Source organism: Diabrotica virgifera, chromosome 7 (genome assembly GCF_917563875.1).
Source record: "Diabrotica virgifera virgifera chromosome 7, PGI_DIABVI_V3a".
In the NCBI taxonomy this organism is placed as follows: domain Eukaryota; kingdom Metazoa; phylum Arthropoda; class Insecta; order Coleoptera; family Chrysomelidae; genus Diabrotica; species Diabrotica virgifera.
The window spans coordinates 20133453-20156891 of NC_065449.1; the positions used below are offsets into that span (position 1 = coordinate 20133453).

General features: G+C 30.5%; 3 protein-coding genes across 3 annotated transcripts in view; 2 read left to right on the forward strand and 1 right to left on the reverse strand.

The window, feature by feature from the left end:
- Positions 1-9909, forward strand: part of LOC114327709 (exportin-5) — a 61062-nt gene extending 51153 nt beyond the window's left edge. Inside the window, exons 13-14 of the mRNA XM_028276411.2 lie at positions 5597-5913; positions 9555-9909. Of these exons, the coding sequence (XP_028132212.2) occupies positions 5597-5913; positions 9555-9686 (449 nt within the window). The 3' untranslated portion in view covers positions 9687-9909. The remainder of the gene's footprint in view (positions 1-5596; positions 5914-9554) is intronic.
- A 2252-nt stretch (positions 9910-12161) lies between these two features.
- Positions 12162-13439, reverse strand: LOC114327710 (protein AAR2 homolog). The gene has a single exon (XM_028276412.2). It carries the CDS (start codon positions 13356-13358, stop codon positions 12222-12224), a length of 1137 nt encoding a protein of 378 aa, XP_028132213.2. The 5' UTR covers positions 13359-13439; the 3' UTR covers positions 12162-12221.
- Positions 13440-15969: 2530 nt separating this feature from the next.
- LOC114327711 (nucleoporin Nup37) lies at positions 15970-23222 on the forward strand. The gene is made up of 5 exons (XM_028276413.2): positions 15970-16236; positions 16289-16468; positions 17849-17996; positions 18204-18420; positions 22902-23222. The coding sequence occupies exons 1-5, from the start codon at positions 16063-16065 to the stop codon at positions 23149-23151; spliced, it is 969 nt and encodes a 322-aa protein (XP_028132214.1). The 5' UTR covers positions 15970-16062; the 3' UTR covers positions 23152-23222.
- The last annotated feature ends 217 nt before the right edge of the window (positions 23223-23439 follow it).

Here is a 23439-nt window from a genome sequence, read left to right on the forward strand (position 1 = left end):
ACCGCAAAATTCATTATATTTTGAGGTGTCTTTTAAAAATTTGCCAGCGTTGGCTTATTTTTCAGTATTTTTCGTTGAATTTTTTCTTGGGTAATCTATGAATTGTAGTGAATACGCCTATTTAATTTAAAAATAAAATAATTCTACCATACTTTAAAAAAAATGTGTTTGGAATATTGATTTCAACCCCTTCGGCCTCCCCTTAAGGATAGCTATGACACGATTTTGATAGGCAACCCATGCTAGAAATATTTGTCTATGTATGAAATTTAATAAAGAAAATGTTTCATCCGGCAAGCAGATGGGTACATTTTGACCTCCTATTCAGATCTCGTACTATTAAAATGAATAAATCAATTTGGTTGGTTATTGTTTCCTGTCTGAAACCATCCTGATATTCTCCTATTATCTACGAGTATGTATAGTCTGTATCGTAGGTTTTTATTCTACTTCTTATAATTTTTGCTAATACCTTATTTAATGCTTCTAATAATACTGCGATTTCTATGTAATTTTGACAGACAATTTTATCACCTTGTGAATTGAGCAGATGAGAGTTGTGTTCCATTGCTCTGGCATTTTTTCGTTTTTCCATATTTGTAACGTGGTCGTTGCGTTTGTTGCTCCAGGTAACAAAGTCAGTCGAAGACAAAAGTTCACTTTTTAAGAAATTTTTATTTGGAATCAAAACATACAAAAGATAAGATAATTAGCCTTAATTACTCGTTAATTTCGTTAATAAAATATAATTATAATCTACGCATCTAGCTTTCGGTTCGGGTCGATGTGACGATATTTTGTACATGGATAAATGACATTGACGATCGCGTGGATTAGGAATTACTTTTTAGCCTAATAAAATAAAATAAAGTCAAAATGTCAATTCGTACAGGTTAAAACAAATTTTATATCAAAGTTTAGGTGGGTAAAAAAGATATTTTCAAGAAAGTATCCAAATCATACAAGGGGATCATTGTTTAAATAATTAAAATACTTTAATAATTAAAAAAAATATTTTTTTAACTACTGAGGTCATTCACTTATTAATGAAAGTCTATGGGATTTTTTTCTACAAAGTTGAAGGGTAAATCTTTCACATAAGACTTACTCAATTAAATTTGACCCCCTATTTATTTAAATAATTGTATATAAAACTTTAAAAACAAATTTGCAAAAAATTATTTTAAGCGTTTTAAATAAGCACTATAAAATATCTTATTTTACAGACTAAGTTGCGCAATGTTACCAGTATTAAGCAAAAAAAAATTGGTCGAAAGATATTTAATATTTTTTGAGATATTGAATTTGTTTATTAAATGTTACTATATTTTCAATTGCAAAAACGCGGTTGTTGTCAAAGAAATATTCACCTGCTTAAGGTCTCATTATTTTTATTTTTATGTATATTTTCGATAAATGTATTGATAAATTCAAATTTCAATTAAACTCCCCACTAAAATGGCATTTGAAAATTATTCGAATTTGTTTATAATTTGTTTTTTTAATAACGTCGCGGGGATTAAGTATGTTCAAATGCCGTTTTAATAATTGGGTTCCTGGGAATTTTTTACTAATTAACAAAATTTTTGTCGTTTTTTCTTCTTCTTTTTTTTTTCGGGATATTACTACGGGCCCTTTTAGGGTTAAATTTTATTAAGAATGTCGAATCTTTGAGTTGTAGATTCTAGACCTCAAAATATTAAGATTGGTCAAAAATCACTTAAATAAAATGTGGCTACTTACTGAGTTACAGGGTGTTTTATTTAAAAATTTAAGAATTATTTTTACCAAGTACTTTAAAACTATTTGACGTATCCTTATCATACTTGGCAGATAGTGTGACTATTATACACCCTACTAAATTGTGATTAGTAAACGTTTCTAGCTAGTGCCAGAGGCGTACGACAGGGGATGGTGAATTATTGACCCTTCCCAAATTCTACGCCACTGAGTGAATTACTATTTTAGCGAAATTTTTCGATTCTCCAATACTTTGTATGTAGATAACTTTATTGGTATCGATAAAGTCATCAGTTTGAGAGATATTGGAAGTTTAAAATGAATGAATGAATGAATCAAAATAACTATGCCGTTTCATTTTTAACGTCGAATATCTCGAAAACTATTGACTTAATCGTTACCAAAGAGTATATTATTTACATAAAAGTATTGTAGAATCGAAAAATTTCGCTAAAATAGTAATTCCCTCAGTGGCGTAGAATTTGGGAAGGGTCAACCATTAACTATCCCCTGTCGTACGCCTCTGGCACTAGCTAGAAACGTTTACTAATCACAATTTAGTAGGGTGTATAATAGCAACACTATCTGCCAAGTATGATAAGGATAAGTCAAATAGTTTTAAAGTACTTGGTAAAAATAATTTTTAAATTTTTAAATAAAACACCCTGTAACTCAGTAAGTAGTCACATTTTATTTAAGTGATTTTTGACCAATCTTAATATTTTTAGGTCTAGAATCTACAACTTAGAGATTCGACATTATTAATGAAACTTAACCCTAAAAGGGCCCGTAGTAATATAACTCCAAGAAAAAAAAAAGAAGAGGGAAAAAGACAAAAAAATTTTTGTTAATTAGTGAAAAATTCCCAGGAACCCAATTATCGAAACGGTATTTCAAAATATTTAATCCCCGCGCCGTTATTAAAAAACAAATTATAAACAAATTTGAATAATTTTCAAATGCCATTTTAGGGGGAAGTTTAATTGAAATTTGAATTTATCAATACATTTATCGAAAACATACATAAAAATAAAAATAATAAGATTTATTACAGGTGAATATTTCTTTGGCAACAACCGCGTTTTTGCAATTGAAAATATAGTAACATTTATTAAACAAATTCAATATCTCAAAAAATATTAAATGTTTTTGGACCAATTTATTTTTTTTGATTAATACTGATAACATAGCCCAACTTGTCCTGTAAAATAAGATATTTTATAGCGCTAATTTAAAACGCTAAAAATAATTTTTTGCAAATTTGTTTTTAAAGTTTTATACATAATTATTTAAATAAATAGGGGGTCAAATTTAATTTAGTAGGTCTTATGTGAAAGATTTGCCCTTCAACTTTGCAGAAGACAATCCTATATACGTTCATTAGTAATTGAATGACCTCAGCAGTTAAAAAAGTAATTTTTTTGCAAAAATGACCCCTTTTTAATTATTTAAACAATGATCCCCTTGTATGATTTGGATACTTTCTTGAAAATATCTTTCTTTAAAAAAAAATAAAATTATTTTTTTCATTTTAATTGTGGCTTATTTTCCCCTAATGACCCCTTTTTAATTATTTAAACAATGATCCCCTTGTATGATTTGGATACTTTCTTGAAAATATCTTTCTTTAAAAAAAAATAAAATTATTTTTTTCATTTTAATTGTGGCTTATTTCCCATATAAATAATTAATCTTTTGTACCCACCTAAACTTTAATATAAAATTTGTTTCAACCTGTACGAATTTACATTTTGATTTACATGTAGTGTAATTTTATTTTACTAGTCTATTTATTAATATGAAATTGACGTATAAGGAGAGGAAATCTCGCTCAGCTCGCCAGGGGAAAAGACATGTTGGGAAATACGATCACTGCTCGTATAAGGGTAGGTAAAAGGAAAAACCGTCGGATTCGTTCAGCGCACCAAAACGACGGCGGAAAATGGTCAGAATAACTCACCTCTTATACCTCGTTGTTGTTTATTATTCTTCGATCAACGCTCCAAGAATAATCATCAACTAGGCTTTTCGTTCCGACTTTTATTTCATCCAAGACGGTATAAAAACACGTTTTACATAATTCATTGGCGTACTCTAAACGATAAAATTATATTATCGTCACATATTTTTACAGTAAGCCCAGCTTTCTTTAGATGCAGTATATATCTGCCCTACTTTTAATATATCTACCGCCAACGAATTTAATACACCAACCAATGTATATGTTACGGTCAATGATGTAAATTGGACATTGACGTTAATGGCCGGGCATTGTCGTGAATGTCCATTTTCCTTGGTTATTAACGACAATGCCCGGCCATTAACGACAATAACCTTAAATATTGGCCAATGTTGTAAAAACTTAACGTAAAATTAGATTTTTCATCAATAACCGGTCAATAACGACAGTGCCCAGAAGCAAATGTCCAATGTTGATAAATCGATGCCTCAGAAGCCAATCACTGGTAATAAGTCAATAAGTGTTTAAAATGAGATACTAAGATATTTCTGAAAGTAGTTGCAGAAATATAAGTAGTTATTAAAAACAAATAAAACATCTTTATTTATCATATTACGGGTAACATATTCATAAATACAAACAAGGAAATAATAATATTTTTATATACAGAATGGTGCAAATGAAAGGAATAAATCCGTTATTTCGTAAACCGGCGACTTTAAGGAAAAATCCCGAAACAGGTCGATTTTTATTTTTAAATTATGATATTTTGGCATATATAGAATACTAGTGACGTCATCCATCTGGGTGTGATGACGTAATTGATGATTTTTTTTAAATGACAATAGGGGTCGTGTGCTAAATTTAATTTATTTAATTCAAAATACATTTTACTGCTATCATGAATCAGAAAAAAATGTTTATTTCACAAATAAACAATGGTTTTTCGCTTAAATTAATGTTTAAACTTCCAAGAGGCAGGTGGCTGGTGGGAGCTGGCTTGATCACTGAATTTCATTCTATAGTGATAGTGCTTTGTCGTTTTTTTAGCACCCGGTGTTCTCAAAATATTTTTCGCTTCTTTAATTTCACTTATTCGACAATTGTATTCGTCACAGTTTAAAAATTATTTATTGTCATCACGTTTTCACTTGACTATTAAGTTTATATAATTATTAAAACGAGTGCGCACATCGTTGATATTGATATCCATGATAACACTTATTAAATAAATTTACAAGTAATTTCAGCACGAAAACAATACACACACATGAGGTAAAAAATAGTAAACCTACACATAACCTATCTTTTAGTCAAAATTTCAACATTGACCGATTAACAACGGGTATTGTCGACATTGGCCGGGCAATGATAGAAATGTTATCAAGAATTTAAAATTATCATCAATGTCCAGTTTCTATGGACAATAACATTAATATCCGGCCATTGTCGATATTGGCCGGCCAATAACGTTATTGGCCGGATTTACGTCATTGTCCGTAACATATATAAGTGGAGTCTCTGGCTATATCATTGGATGTGGATGCTAATTGTTGAGACTTCTACTAGTTCTGTATCTCAGGTGAAGGTATGTCTTATCTAAATGCAAATCTCAATAAAGAGACGTGGAGGGACAAATAAAAGATCATATTAACTAATTATATTTATTATACATTAAAAAATAATTATAATATTAATAAAAAAAACCAAATCCTGCTTAAAGTTATACACAATTTGAAAATAATACTTATGGCAAAATGTGTTGTTGACTTCATGTAGTTAATGAGTGGATGATTGAAGGGTGAGGACGGATAGATAGAATACTCAATAATTTATTAATCCTGGAATATTTATTTTCCTTATAATTGGTTTCTGAATTTAAATATTGTGTTTTAGGTCCAATAGTTAGACAGCTAGCCTCGGATAAGTCCCTCAACGGCGAAGTGGCGGCTCACATAATGGCAGCGGTCCTAAACGCTCTCACACTGCACGGACAACACGAATCCAATCAAGGTTCTCTATTGACTTTGGGCGCTCAGATATACGAATTACTGCGACCATCTTTCCTTGAAGTTCTCACGGTGATGCAGCAGATACCCGGCGCCAATCCGGTCGATTTGCAGAAGTTGGACGAACGAATCTCTGGAACTACGAGTAAAGGGAATAAAATCGAGAAGGTCAAAAAGGATTTGTTCAGGAAGATCACCGGAAATGTAAGTATTCCATCCAAGACTTCCCATCCAAGACTGATTCTCTTCAGGTCATGGGTCTGATTATCCCTGTCAAACATAATTTCATGTCCTAGGTATTTACATTTATCTACGAGAGGTATTTTTTTCAAAAGTAACAAAAAAAATTTTGCTTTAAAACCATACATTACAAATGGACGGGATTCTGCAGAAAGGATCCAAACCACACTTTGTTAAAACTGAGATATTAGTCAAAAACTTTACGATAAAATTTTAAATTCTCCATTAAAAATAATCATGATTTAATATTAAAATCGTCAATATGTGCATTAGATTTGATTTCACACATACTGTTTGATTTAAGAAAACAGTTCTTTTAAACAAAAAATCCACTTTTGTGGCTTGGTTATTATTTTCCATTATTGTGTTACATAATCAGGCGTATACTATAAAAAAATGTTAATATGAAATTACTGGGATTTAATAATTTGTTCGATTTCAAAATCTGGAAGTCCCGTGAATTCAAGAAAACAGTTGTAAAAAAATCCACTTTTGTGGCTTGGTTCCCTTCTGCAAAACAACTTAAGTAAATTCAAACTTAACAAACATTTATTTTCCATTATTGTGTTACATAATCAGGCGTATACTATAAAAAAATGTTAATATGAAATTACTGGCATTTAATAATTTGTTCGATTTCAAAATCTGGAAGTCCCGTGAATTCAAGAAAACAGTTGTAAAAAATCCACTTTTGTGGCTTGGTTCCCTTCTGCAAAACAACTTAAGTAAATTCAAACACAAACATTTATTTTCCATTATTGTGTTACATAATCAGGCGTATACTATAAAAAAATGTTAATATGAAATTACTGGCATTTAATAATTTGTTCGATTTCAAAATCTGGAAGTCCCGTGAATTCAAGAAAACAGTTGTAAAAAATCCACTTTTGTGGCTTGATTCCCTTCTGCAAAACAACTTAAGTGAATTCAAAGTTAACAAACATTTATTTTCCATTATTGTCTTACATAATCAGGCATATAATCTAAAAAAATGTTAATATGAAATTACTGGGATTTAATAATTTGTTCTGGAAGCCCCGTGAATTCAAGAAAACAGTTGTTTTAAAAAAATCCGCTTTTGTAGCTTGGTTCTTTTCTGCAAAATAACTTAAGTGAATTTGCATAAAGGAACCAACCCACATGGATCTTTTCTGCAGAACGCTGTTATGCTGCAGCGATAATGTTGATTGGTTCTTTCGCTCATAGAGGACAGTATATATCGTATGTGGCTTGGTTCTTTTCTGCACAAGTATCTACAGGGTATTTTACAACCTACGAGACTGTTAATAGGAAAAATGCATATTTCTGGTTTGGTTCCTTTCTGCAGAATCCCGTCCAAATCGTCTTCACTTTAAATATTTGAGTATTATTAGTATTGTGTTTTTCTTCTTTTGGCGTTGACTGCCCTCACGTTTACATTGCTCGTCTGGTAGTTTGCAATGAAACACGAGAGAAGTCAACAAAGAAAAGTGTTAAAAAAGCTCTATTTCTATTTTTTTTTAAGTTTCTAGCAGCAAAAGTAAGCAAGTTATGCTCAAAACAAAGTTAATCCTTTTTTTTTGGCAAAAAAATCTTGAAAATCGCCCCCTAATTTGCATCCCAAACGAAATTAATCGTTACTGCTTCATAAGTTACTTTACGTATATAATGTTTATATGATCTGTAAGTTTTATTGGTTCCAAGTGCTTATTTTTAAAAGGGCTGTATTGAATGAGTCACTAATGACAAGTGTATACAAATTTTCAATAGTTGAGAATTGTTGTCTACAGAAAAGCAAAACCTGCATTTTCTTACTCTTTGAGATTTTTGGTATCACTAATAATTTTTGAGTTATTTTGAAAAAAAAGTATGTTTTTTCAAAATTAGCAAAAACAAGCTGAAAATGCGAGCATTATCATAACGAAAACTTTGTTTATTTACGTATTTTAATCCATAATATGGAAAATTGCTATTATGAAAAGTTGTTTAGAATTAAAAATTATGTTTTAATGTGCAATTATAATTCTAATTTAAATGTTGTGAACTATAAAGGTACTTTACTCTTGATCGAAATTCATATTTTTTATATACCTCGTATAAAATTAATAAAATTTGATATATGGTTGCATCATAAATCTTAGACCATGAAGAGCTTTTTATGAAGAATAACTTTTCTTCGTCAAATTAAAAATAAAAGAGTTATAAATGAAAAAAAATGTTGTTGGTATCCGTAATGTGAGAAAAATCTTCAAATATTTTTTTCCATTAGAAGGATGTAATTGCACATATCAGACCATAATTTTTTATTCCAAACAACATTTCATATAGTCGGTTCGCTAAACTCAGACACAACTGGCTAGTGATTTTAGTAAGTAATTTACCAATTTACACCCGACACCTTAGGGTTAATGGGTTTAGGATTATATATATAATTTACCAATTTGGCAAAAAAAAATAATTACTAAATAGTTAATAATTACTAAATAATTATTAATCTTGCCAATTTTCCCAAAATTGGCAAAAAACAAAAAAAAATACCTACTAAAATCACTAGCCAGTTGTGTCTGAGTTAAGCGAACCGATTATAATAACAATTTTCATTTCATAACAAATGGAACAGTCCATTTATCATTAGGTACTCCCATTAAAGGGGAGGCCGTATACTTATATAAACCTTTTTAAAATTGTTAAAAAAGTATTGCTTTCAAACTATACTCAAATTGTATTTTTGAACATCGTATTTATTTTATATAATAATTAAATTCACTATCAAATGTCATTGATATTTTATTAATACTTTATTTAAAATTTAGTTTGACATTCACGAAGTGTCAAACTCAAATAATGTAAATAACCTATGGTTTGCTTAACAAATTCAGATTAAAAAACTAGCCTACTTACTAGCAACGATTTCAGCTGACGTTTAGTGTGTCGACAGAAAATAAAAGGATTGTGACCTCACATTTTAGAGTTTGAGGTTGATTATCTCGAAGACGGTTAGAGATATCGAAATGCCGTTTTCAGATTTGGATTCAGAAGACAAAACTACATAGGAATCCATCGATAAATCTGCTCTAAATATTGCAGGAGCGGCAACGCAATAACACACAGACTTTGTAAATTTATAAACGAAAAGTTTTCATTGAAAATTTGTGTTGGATTTTACAAATGTTCAAAATATCTAGATAAAAAGTGACTTATCGAAAAATTATAAAGAGACAAAAATGTTTTAAAAACATTTTGTTTAACTAATGGTACTACAACAATAGTTGAATTGGAACGTACAAATATTTGGGGGTGGGGGGTTTAAGGGAACAAAACCCCCATAAAATATTTATGGGGTGCACAATTTCACTTTTATTTTTCTTTAAAGATGTTCCTGCCATAAGAATGCCACATATCCATTTTCAATAAAAAAAATTTCTAATTTTCAATATAAGTATTGGAAAAAATCGATTTTTATTTTGTAACTTCCAGGGGCTAAACTTTTTTCATGAGCACGTTTGTACTAATCACAATCGAACTATTTTTGGTTCCAGAACTTGTGATTTAATTTATGACCTGTATTTTGTTACACCCTGTATATTTACTAACATTGTTATTAATATTTTTGGCATATTTTGCAGTTAATAGGAAGAAGCATGGGCCAGTTGTTCAAAAAAGAAGTAAAGATCCACGACTTGCCTCGAATAGTAGTACAGAAAAAGCCGGAGCATGAGCAAGAAGTGATCACAAATTTACGAACCGTTTTCAGTTAGTGAATTGTACAATTGTTTTAGAATATGTATGTAATTTATTCGCATTGAACTTGTACAACATTCCGTGTTGTCCAATTGAGATTGACTGGTAAAATCGTAATAATTGTGTTATGGACTTTATATTATTGATTATATTTGCCTAATTTTTGTATATACTTTGTTAGTTTATTTATAATTCTTTTTTGTTTATGATCAAAATAAAGAATATAATATAATTCTGAAATGTGATTTTTATTTCCTTTACAAAACGAGTGATTAGCGCGCTAATAACTGTCAAAATAACGCAAGAGATGGAAAACATAATACATTCCGAAACAAAAAGAGATGAATCTAGTGGAGGTGGAAATTATCGTTATTTAATAGAATTATGGAAGTGTGACAAATTCCAGACGAATGGAGAAGCAGTATATTGATACCTGCTTACAAAACAAGGGAGATATACAACATTCTACAAATTACAGGGTCATAAAACTGCTTAGTCGCATGATGAAAATATGGGAGAGAGTAACTGATAGACGGATACATGAAGAAACAGAAATATCCGATAATCAATTTGGCTTTATGCAAGGCAGATCAACAACAGATGCAATTTTCATTATACGGTAAGGGAACATCCATAAACTATGTCGTAAAAATTTTGGAGTTTTTAATACCCTCCCCCCTTCCGTCTTTTACAGTTGACCCCCCCCCCTCATACCGACGTCGCAATTGCAACTCATGACCCCCTTTTTAGAGATTTTTTTAAAATTCAATGTTATTTCTGGATTTTTTAAAGTTAGCTCTCCAAGTTTATTTACGAATATATCCAAATCAGTATTACTATGTAGCTCATTAATATCCGCGTACTTTTTTCTCTCAATTCACTGTACAACTAATAATTAGCTTTATTGGGACAAAAGACAACACTTTTATCGGAGTTTCTATGCTTTCTTAACTGCATCATATAAATCTTAATATTTATTTTGTTTTGATTTCAGTGCCTTTTCTTTTATTAAGTATAAATAGATACAATGTACTAACTAAATAGAATAGAATATTTTATTTCTATTCATTCTTGTAGAATTGTTTCACACAGAGTATTCAGTAAATAAGTGAACAGTTTAATATTTATTGCTTCCAGACGTTGTTCTGAAAAGAAGCGTTTGTTTAAAGACATACAACAATGTTTTATTGTTTTTTAGTCTGTATAAAACTGCTAGCAATATTATTAAGGCTGTGAGTGATAAAAGCAAAATGAATAGTATGCATTAAAAATAATATACTAATTTTTTTTAATTCTAAAATATTTTTATATTCGTGAAATTCAAACGAAGTCAGATGTGCACTCATGGCCCCCTCCCCCTGTCGTGTACCGTCGTAATAAGCAAAGTCCCCCCTATTAAAGGACGTAGTTTATGGATGTTCCCTTATTGATGAAAAAATAGAGGAACATAGAAAGAAATGCTCATATGATATTTACTAATCTTGAGAGAGCATACAGTAAAGTTACTTGAGAGATTCTGTGGTGAGACCTCAATAAGAAAGAAGTCCCCAGTGAATATGTAAAGATTGTGAGAGACATGTATGAGGCAGTAACAACTAGTTAAGTATTTTCTATGGGAAATAAGCCACAATTTTACTAAAAAATGAATTTATTAATGTTTCGAAGCCCAAATCGGGTTTCGTTGTCAAAATACAAATAATAGTATTTTGACAACGAAACCCAATTTGGGCTTCGAAACGTTAATAAATTCATTTTTTAGTAAAATTGTGGCTTATTTCCCATAGAAAATACTTAATTATAAAAATGCCACAAGGAAATAGCTTCAATAACAACTAGTGTTAGGATAGGTGTAGGAGAGACTGAAAATATCATTTGAAAGTAGGATTGACTGACTACTGTGTATATATCGTATACACAAATCACTTAAGGTGTTAAAGATGGAGTTACTACAAATAAAATGATATGTTTGGATGGTGAAGGTGAAATGGTTGTAAAAAGTAATAGTTTTAAGTACCTAGGATCGGTATTACAGAGTAATGCTAAAATAGATGAAGGCAGAGATGCATGCAGTAGAATTAGTGTTGGATGGATGAAGTGGAACGAAGCAAGCTGTGTGAAAAATTCCAATGAAGCTGAAGGAAAAAGTCTATAAAACCATCTAAGGTGTATGTAACTGAATATTGGGCAGTTAAAAAGAGAGACAATGAATGCATTTGGCACAAACGAGAATGCTGAGATTATTTTCCAATTTTACTCCTGAATAGTATAAAGTATGTTTATTTGTTATTTGCCAGCTTCCTTTTCCCTTATGTGTTTCACTTACACCTAATATTTTTACCATATTTTCTTCAATTTCTCTGTCAGTTCCATATTCCTATTTTAATATCCTGTAATTCTATTATACTGATAACAAACTGTGATGAACACTGCATGTTTCTATAAAAAAATAATGACAATAAACTTTAGGCAGTAAATGGAGATACAAATCGATATTACTTTTGATACATTTATTTACAAAAATATATACACATCTTTAACAATACAAAAGTTTATTAAGTGTCAACGATAACTGGTGCCTCATCTTCCTCTTCAGATTCCAAGTTATCAAAATCCCACTGGTACAAATCGGTCAAATTTTGCATAAACCTTCCAACCTTGGCTTTGAAGGGGGCATCAACATTGGATTCTTTGACAGATCTAAACAACTGTCTTAATTTAACATAAACGAAATTACTATTAGACACTATATCAGCTATAAACTCCTCAGGAATCTCTTTTATGTGAAGATCAGACACATTTATGAATAAGTCATATAGTTTTCTATGCTTTTTAATGCCAATTTCACAGGAACAAAATAAATTAAATAATTTCTTCCATTGTTCAAAAGCTTCTAAACTGTGTCCAACCAGGAAGCAAATATAACATATTTGCATTTCTCCTAATATTTCCGTTGATACAGAATATTTGGAAATCATTTGATCCAATATATACGATGAATCTAAAGAATGTTTGGTAATGTCAGATGGTGTAGAATTTTCAGGATAGTTTCTTTCTGGAAACGGAGTTAACCGTAATTCAGTCCCTTCTTTTACTTTTAAATTTGGTAAAAAGTTGTGTTCTGTATCTTCTGTAAGCCTAGGGCTTTTAGACAATGACTGACCTGCAGATGTTTCACCATCCTCAGACTTCCTCTTACCTCTCGGTCTATCTGCATCTGTACACGATTGTAATTCTAAGGCAGACTGTACATAACCAGATACAGGAGTTATCTTCTCAGCTAAAGTACTGGTAATACAGGACGTCAAATGAGTCCATTTATCCAAAATACTATAAGGATATGGGCCTAAAAAGTTATCAAGTAGTAGTATGTTTTCTTTCAGTTGTACTACCTCACTTTCTGCTACATCTTCGCTACTGATACACTCATTTATCTTGTCCCACCTTTTAACTAAAACTTCAGACTTTCTAAACGTTTTAAAGAAACCTGTTCGTGGGGCTGTGTCACCTGTATCTGAGACCGCACTAAAAAATATGTAATGAAGTCCAGGCGGGATCATTTTCACCCCTCGAAATTTTTCACCAGTGTTCCAAGACTTCATGTCAATTCCAAATTCAGTACCTTCAGGCACGCCAAGTAAAATGAAAAATGCACCTTCGGCTAACAGCCGTTTTGCTGTTTGTTGATCCATACTACTTTAACACTTTATTAAATTAAATGTTTTTGTTGTGTATCTTACGTTTTTGGAGGTTATGTGTGCTTCTCTTCTTCTTCTTCTGTTTTTATGGCTATTTACTTTTCGTAGCCCCTTCAATCGGAGGCCAGAACATTAAAATTTGGCAACAGTGAATAAAGGGCCTACAAAAAAATATCTGCGTTGTGCAATACATTCTGTTGAAAGTGTGTCAAGAACTTTTTTCAAAGACCTTTACGTAAAGTGCTGCTTTAAAAATATTTCCAGGACCTCCAAAGTATTTGACAAAGCAAGAAGATAGTGCTAAAAGCAACAGTTCCAAATAAAGGAGAGAATGAATAGTAGAATAGTTATAAATAGGCATCAAAAAAGAAATAGGAAAAAGGAAATACAGTAGAGTCCCTCTATAACGAGAACTGAAATGGCGGACTAATTACTTCATTTTAAGCGGATCTTGATATATCAGACAACAATAATATTGTGGATACCACCACCACTGAAATGTTTTGATATCTCTTACGTAGTAAAAACGAATGGGATAATTCCCCTAAAGCAAGACGTCTCTATAATTTTATTCCAAATTTAAATAATATACCAAATTATTTTAACCCAAAAAAATGATTAATACATTTTCTTACAGGGCACGGTCCGTACCCTACATACCTACATAGATTTAACTTAAAAGACAATGAATATTGTGAATGTGGAGAAATAGGCACACCAGAACACATAGTATTTATTTGCGAAAGACAAACAAATACACAAGAACTGCAAAGAATGAGAAAGAGACCTTGTTGGCATAAATATAGAAAATATAATACAAAATGAAGAATTATTTAATACACTAAATAATTTAGCGGAAATATTTAGAAGAAATCAAGTAAATAATATCCAACCTCTATGAATTTGAATAAGAAATTATACAGAAAAAAAATTAAATTACTTATAAAAATATAAAATAAAATATTGGAATAATTAAATAAATATTTATATAATAAAAAATTAAAAATTAATATCAAATATAAAATAAAATAAAATAAATCAAAAATCAAAAAATGATTAATAAAAAAAATTAAACTAAAAACCTGAAATTTTAAAACTCAATGGTCTGAGGCTCACCGAAATACCATTGAGAATATCATAAAGTCGATTAGAACTGCACTTAAAATTATTCGTGACTATTTTTAGATGAATAGTGCTGGCATTTCTCATCTGAGAATGAGAAATGGGAGCACTTTTATAAAAATTATATGTTCAAAAAAAGTAATAATTTATCTTTTGTTTATTAGTTTTTGTTTATTTGTTATTATTTGTTCATTGTGTGTGTGTGTGTGTGTGTGTGTGTGTGTGTGTGTGTGTGTGTGTGAAAATGGCTTGGATGCGGGTCCGTTAGCCACAGATTTTTATTTGTTCATTAGAATTGTTTATTAGAATTGTTTACAATTTGTAGTTTTCATAATTAGTAGTAGATTAGGGCTATTGTTAATTAGTCAAATAGAAAAAATTCTTAAAGTAATAATATTGTAGTAATAAACTACTGTAATAATCCCATCAGGAAACGACCTGGATTAGTCACAAGAGGCCAGGTCTTTTGTATAGTACTATAAATATAAATAAAATATAAATAAATAAAATCTCTTACGTAGTTTATTAGATGTCGATGGTCGACCTCAATAATGAAATTTGGCCATCGTAACTTGTAAAACTCCTAAAATATTCAATATCGGTCGATAGATAAACAAGAAGGAAGAAGTTTATTCCGGCGGTGGAATTTATTACAGCACTGGTCTCAATAAGCACACGAGGATGTTATATGGTCATTCGTGTATATAATAGGCAGTTATGGTATTTATTTATGGCCATCACCGCATCACCACGCCAAGAACAGGTAAAGAAACATATTCTTCCATTTAATTTTTCCTCTTTATAACCAAATATGCCTCGTTATAGAGGTGTTATAGTTCAATAGGAATTTCATGGGACATCTATAGTGTATACCTCGTTATAAGCGAAACCTCGTAATACCCGTGTTCGTTTTCGTTATAGAGAGAGTCTACTGTAATATTCATTTTTATTTCGTGAAATTTGAGTGTGGTGAGCCAAAATTCAGGTGTAATATTAAAATTAAAGAAACAATGAAAATTCAAGTACCTAAATGTTAACCATACATACATATTAATATTAAAAGATGACTTAAGTTAGATATTACCAACAACTTCAGAACTAAGTCTATGGTAATTGGAAATATGTTATCCTGTTATTCTGAAGCCGAAGCCGAAAACACCAGTATTATATTGTAGTTCAGAAACATTTTTATGAAGTTTATTTTTATAAACTTGAAGCTAATTTATTAATTAATGCAGTTTCAAATTTAAATTGAAAAGAGTTTATCCACCAGTGTTTGTTCAAACCTAAAAGACCGAATGTTACACCCGCCTATATACAGTTTGAAACATTTTTTAAAATAACTAATGCCAGTAATATTAATTTATAAATGGGCCCTCTATTTGACATCTTGACAGTGTTGCCACATGCAAAACGTCATTCTATTCAAATAAAGACGGGAAAAAGCTCCTAACTTCATTTCATAATTTCAGAACACCTTTTGACGTTTATAAAAAAACTGTCAAACGACGGTTTGTTTTGTTTTTAGGTTATACCGTATTTTTTCGAATTTTTCAAATTATTAAACTAATTTACAATGATCGATTTATTAGATGGAAATAGAAAAAACTTAAGCGAACCATTTTACACAAAGAATCTTGCAGAGCATGGCCAAATTGTATTTATACAGTTTTCCCCTTACGAATGGTCCCAGGACGTTTTCTTAATTGGTTTCAAAAAGAAAATTTTACTAGCTCATCTCGAAATCACCGTACGTTTTAATTATTCAGTTAAATTTGTGTGTATTCATAATTTTATTTTAGGATGTACTTTCAGTTAGAATAATAACGGAATTCACCCACCCGGTAAGATGCACAGCTCTAAGCATATCTCCAGATACATCTTTGGCGGCATTACCAAATAAAGTAATATTTTGTGTAGGAGGCAATGACTTTAAGCTTAGAGTATTTAATAGTGACTTAGGCGAAAATAGTACATGTAAGGTAAGAGGAATAAAAGAGCAGAAAGGGTTTGTGATGCAGGTGCTGCAATTTTGAGTTGTATAGAGTTTCGGAGAACTAACTTTGTAAATTCATTAAGGTAGAACAAGGAGGCCTATGGGACATTGAGCCAAAGGAAGACCAATAGTTAGACTTAGGTATCAAGACAACTTAAACGATGATTTAAAATCTATTGGAGTTAGAGCATAGAGAAGAGTTGCCGGAAACAGGGGTGAATGGGTTCTTGTTCTGAAGAAGGCTTTGGTTCATAACAGGCTGTGATGCTAATGATGATGATGAAGGTGACTTGCAGCTCCTTATGTTTGTCATATCTTTTAGTTAATTCGTCATGTAAAACCTTGTTTTTAAGGCACTGTGAATGGGTTTGTATGTCTTTAGAATAAACTTTCTGAAGTTTAATTAGAATATTAAAGTGGAATACTGTAAATTTCTTTGGGTTTTACTTTCGACCAGGTATCTGTGTGTACTGCCGTGCTTAGCAAAAATGCTGTATCTGCAAAAATCTGAAAAATTGAAATTTTTACTTTTTTCTAACCCAAATGTGCATATCTAATTTGCTTACTAAAAATGACGTAAGTTAAGCCAAAACACATTAAACACACCGCGTCTTATGCCGTATCCTGTGTAAATGTATACGAATTCTTAAACTAAAATCGATTTTACTCGAATGTGATGTCTCTGCAGATACAGCGGTTTTGCTAAGCACAGCAGTGTAGCTGTTCATTAGGAGAAATAGCTTCTCGCATTATAGTGTCTTGTATTATAGGTACCGTACCACTAAAGACAACAGTTCATTGCATGATTTTGCAGACACTCTCAAATAATTTCTGTAATCAGTGGTTCTTCTAACCATAAGCGTAACCAGGGGGTGGTTTTAGGGGTTATAACCCCCCCCCCCCTTTGGATGGAATTTGAGCTCTATACGCTTAACACCACTATTATTCCATACCCACATGGAATTGCGACAATTTTGCCTTTTTTATATCTAATTGTTAAGCCAAACTCTAGGGAGTTTTGGCTCATTTTTCATTATTTTGCTGTCAGCTGTTTCAATTTTCATTCAAACATGACTGTTTTGCTTGCTAGTTTATCAGCACCAACAAGTCATTAGTAAAACCAACATTATTTAAAACAGAGCTATAGACATAGACTAGTCCATTGATCACTAAATTTATGTATTACAAAATATATTTAGCAACTATTACTTTGGCGTTTGTATATTATATATTATATACTATATATTAAGTACAGTGGTTCTACATTATTTTTGTGTTGAACCATATGGGAAACTGTTTTATTATTAATTTTGAAAAGTTTTGATACATTGAACATGTTATGATTAGTTTGTTTCTTCCTCTGTAGGTATTAAGTGGCCATACTAGTTATATCAATGATTGTATGTATGATCCTGAAAACACCTTTTTGGCATCAACAAGTGACGATAACACTGTCAAGATTTGGTCTACAGATGATTATGAATTGAAGTCTACATTTTCATTAACATCCCCAGGTAATATATGAAAATATTTTATGACCAAAATGTTTTAGAGAGAAAGAAAGAGAGGGAGAGTGAGAGAGAGAGAGAGAGACAGAGAGAGAGACAGAGAGAGAGAGAGAGAGAGAGAGAGAGAGAGAGAGAGAGAGAGAGAGAGAGAGAGAGAGAGAGATGAATTTACAAAAAGTGTTGAATAATATTAAAAAAAAATAATTGTTTTAGGGATGAATGTATGTTGGCATAGAGCGGACAGTGGAAAGCTATTAGTAGCTGAAAAAATTGGAATAATACGATTTTACAATGTGGAAACCGAAACATCTATACTTTCCATTGACTATAACAAACCACTTTCATGCGCACATTGGGCCCCTTCAGAGAGGGATGTTGTAGCGTCTCTTCAACTTGGAGAATTGCTCTTGTGGGATTTGACTAAACCATGGTAATTATTCATGTTTCTTCTATTGAAATAAAAAGATCAGTGTACTTTACATAACTAACAGAATAAGAAAAGAGCAAAATAAGGGCAATGGTAAAGAGAAATTGATCCTCTTCTAGTGCTGATTCCACTAGTGAAGGTTGGCTATCACCATTGCAAATCATCTCTATCTTCTGCGTTTCTTTAAAGCTTCTGTGTGCTTAACATGGTCCAGTCTTAAATGTTTTTCAGCCAGAATATTTGTTGTTGTCTAACTGGACACCTTTTCCCTTCGATTTTACCCTTCATAATCAGCTGCAACAACTCATACTTGTCATTTCTAAGTATGTGCCCCAAATATGCGGTCTTTCTTCTTTTAATTGTGGTCAAAAGTTCTCTGTCTCTTCCTCTTCTGTGCAACACCATATCATTCGTAATATGATCTGTCCATGGTATTTTCAAAAGTCTCCTAAAAAGCCACATATCAAAAGCTTCCAGCTTTCTCATTAAGTCAACATTAACAGTCCAAGCTTCTTCACCATAAAAAAGAATAGAGAGAATACAACATTTTACCATCTGATATTGGATTTGCAGATGGTCTATTTGGTTACACAGAAATTTCCTTATCTTCAAAAAGGCTGCTGTTGATTGCTCTATTCTTGATTGAATTTCTGATTTCGAATTTAGATCTTCAGTAATCCAGATTGTTCAATATCTTCATTTTTATCTGGATCCTTGTTATGACTTTACACCTCTTACTGATAACCATGGTTTTTGTTTTCAACAAAAACTTTTTGTTTATAAATTCGAAAAGTCTGTGTGTTATTGCGTTGCCGCTCCTGCAATACTTAGAGCAGATTTATCGATGGATTCGTATGTAGTTTTGTCTTTTAAATCAAAATCTGAAAACTGTATTTCGATATCTCTAACCGTCTTCGAGATAATTGATCTCAAAGTCTAAAATGTGACGTCACAATCCTTTTATTTTCTGCCGACACACTAAACGTCAGCTGAAATCGTTGCTAGTAAGTAGGTTAGTTTTTTAATCTGAATTTGTTAAGCAATGCATAGGTTATTTACATTTGAGTTTGACATTTCGTGAATGTCAAACTAAATTTTAAATTAAGTATTAATAAAATATCAATGACATTTGATAGTGAATTTAATTATTATATAAAATAAATACGATGTTCAAAAATACAATTTGAGTATACATATTTTGAAAGCAATAATTTATTAACAATTTTAAAAAGGTTTATAAAAGTATACGGCCTCCTCTTTAATGGGAGTACCTAATGATAAATGGGCTGTTCCATTTGTTATGAAATGAAAATTGTTATTATAGTCGGTTCGCTAAACTCAGACAACTGGCTAGTGATTTTAGTAGGTAATTTTTGAAGTTATACTTCTTTACCGGCGATAGAGGGTGATTTTTTTATATGTTAAAACCTATCAGCCCGGCGCATGCGCATTATAACTTTGTTCTGATTGGATGTTCAAATGACATGTCAAAAATTATCCGATATGGCAGCTGTGGTTTGGAGGTAAAGGTAAAGGTAAACAAATGTATAATATATTAGTTTTATTGTTGTGAGGACAGAAACAAAAAAGTTTATAATATTGTAGTGACTTTTAAATAGTTTTTAAAAGCAACAGGTACGTAATAATTGTTAATGTATCATGGGTATAAACCTACCTATTTGATCTGCCAAAATACATAGTATGTAATACTTTTATTTATATAATTTGATTACCATCAAAATTTCTATCAATATTCACCTAATATATTGTTTTTTTACTCTATGTTTTGTTGTATTTTTTCAATTCTAAATCATTTCAATTCAAAATTAAAATAATTTGATCAATTTTCAAAATATGTCAAAATATCACAAGTTTAATCCGTTTAGTTAGTCGATCTTCGTAAATAATGACACATAGTGTCCGTGGCTAAGCGGAGAAGGCGAAAGAATTCCAATACCAACCGCTCTTATCAGCGCTGGTTCGAGTCCCAATAGAAACTTTCTTTTTTGTTTTTTTTTAATACATTTTATGATTGTAAGTATATTTATTATATAATTGTATTTTCAGAAAATACATATTTAGTTAAAAAATTTTTCGACAATTAATGTTCAGACATCATTTGTGGCTTGTTTAATGTGTTTGTGTGTGTTTTATTCTTTTATTATTTTAATTTTTGGCACTGTTCTAATAAAAATGTTTGAGAAGTAGTAAGTATAAATTAGTTTAATATTTAAACAAAATATAAATAAAAAGTATATTAATTTCGTTTAAATCATATAATAGAAGTATAACTTCTTACGTGCGTACAAAGTACACACACATTCTTTTTTTTTTGTTTTTTTGCCAATTTTGCCAAAATTTGCAAAATTACTAATTATTTAGTAATTATTAACTATTTAATTGGTAAAATTACTGCCTAAAATCACTAGCCAGTTGTGTCTGAGTTTAGCGAACCGACTATATGAAATGTTGTTTGGAATAAAACATTATGGTCTGATATGTGTATGTGTAATTACATCCTTCTAATGGAAAAAAATATTTGAAGATTTTTCTCAAATTATGGATACCAACAACATTTTCATTTATAACTCTTTTATTTTTAATTTGACGGAGAAAAGTTATTCTTCATAAAAAGCTCTTCATGGTCTAAGGTTTATGATGCAACCATCATATATCAAATTTTATTAATTTTATACGAGGTATATAAAAAATATGAATTTCGATCAAGAGTAAAGTACCTTTATAGTTCACAACATTTAAATTAGAATGATATAATTGCACATTAATACATAATTTTTAATTCTAAACAACTTTTTATAATAGCAATTTTCCATATTATGAATGAAAATACGTAAATAAACAAAGTTTTCGTTATGATAATGCTTGCATTTTCAGCTTGTTTTATTTTTATTGCTAAACCAAACTGTTCCCCATTATCGGCATAACGAATGTTACTTATATTTTCACTATTAATCTTGATCGTTTCTGTACAAAAATGAATTAACATTTTAAGATGTTTAAACTTGTGAGTATAAATAATTTCTAAAAATTACTACATAGTAAGTAAGCAAAAATTACAAAATAAAGAAAGAAACAAATATCCAAACACATCGTTACCACCAAATATGAAATATAAGAATAATTTTAATCTCGACTTGAAGAAAGAATAAAATTTGTGATCAAATCAATTGGTTGCAGCTACAAAATATTTCTTAATATGTTTAAAAGTACCAAAAAAAAGTCATTAGGTTGTTTATTGTTTGACATTAATCTAGTTTAATTAAAAAACAGGGTTTTTGGTATTTCTCGTTTGGTCTTGTTTTAAAGCCCACTTTACTACTCGTTGAAATTTATAAAACTTTTATCAATTTAAAAATAAATTACTTATTTCATGAATAAGTAGAGGTAGAGAGTTAGAAGTGATATATCATGAATATGACCTAATTTTTAAATACATATACATATCTTCATATCATCAATTTAAAAATAAACTGCTTATTTCAAGAATAAGTAGAGGTACAGAGTTAGAGGTATATCATGAATATCACCTATTATTTAAATACATCATAACATTCTCAAGATATAGCCAAACTACATAAGAGATTATTTAAAACTCCCAGTGACCTTAAGGGGGTAGGTGCAAAATCTTGATCCAATGCCATTTAAATGCATTCATTTTTTTTTCGAATTCTGAGAAAACTAATATGTAGGTATTTTTGAAAAATTTAAAAACGCAGAATGAAAGATTACATTATTACCGAGGGTCGAAAGTCCCTGAACACTTTTATTTTTATTTGAATAAGTTACAGGGGTGAAAAAAAAAAGAAAAAATTTAGTGTGATTTTTAATTTTAAATATTTCATTCAAAAGAAACTTTTTGTTTATTCTAAGGGACTTTCGGCCCTCGGTAATAATGTAATCTTTCATTCTGCTTTAAATTTTTCAAAAATATTTATTAGTTTTCTCAGGATTCGAAAAAAATGAATGCATTTAAATAGCATTGAACCAAGCTTTTATGTTTAATATTTTTATTTTTAACTTTATGTTTAATAGAAATGTAGAAAAAATGATGTTCACAGTGTTACAAAAATTTGTACAGCCACTTCAAATATTAACTCTAACGTTGCTGCCTTTATTTAGGACCCTGGCATACGAGAAGGAATACTTCTAGTAAAAAAGAAATAGAAACATATTTAGAATGTTATATATGTTGGCGCTAGGTAGCATATCCACTCCTAAAATTGTACAATTTGAATCCCGCCTTTTTTTCTATCGAGATTGTCTTTAATTTGGCATTGTCTGTTAAGTCTCAATAAAAATGAATCATGTCATGTGAACGAAGAACAGAATTTTACAGAGAAAAGAAGGCATCCATGCTTTTTAATGTACCATACAACCCCCTTTATAATTTTTTTATTTCCAATTTCATACAGTTGTAACAGTTTACAACAGTTCTATATTACAAGAGATGTTTCTGGTTTTAGTTTACCTCTACAAAACAATATATTATTTCCTGAAAACGGAGGGCGTATAGCATTCTCCCCTCAAGCAGAATTGGTTGCAGCGGTTAATAGCTTAGACAGTACTCTGAAGGTCTTCCACGTCAGAAGCCAAGCGGTGAAACTGACAGCGGGACTAACTTTACCTACCAATGTTTGCTGGCACTACAGATATCCTTTAATTTGTGTGGGTGATGATTTTAAACTGTGCTTTTGGAAAGTCACCGCGAATTAATGTAAAATCACTGCTAATTAATGTTTTTTAAGAACTAAACTTTTTTTAATAAAATATTTTTTAAGTACAAATGTGTTTTTTTTATTTATGAAACCTTTAAGTACAGTCCGTGGTTAATACAAATCAATTTAGGATCAATACCAGATAAGACTGCAGACTGCAGATAAAAATCGACTAAAAATGTAGTGTGATTCCAAGATTCAATTCAATAGCAAGAAAAATGCATTTGTGTTTTAAAAATTATTACAACACAAATGTAGAATTGATAATTGATCATCTCGTTCGATG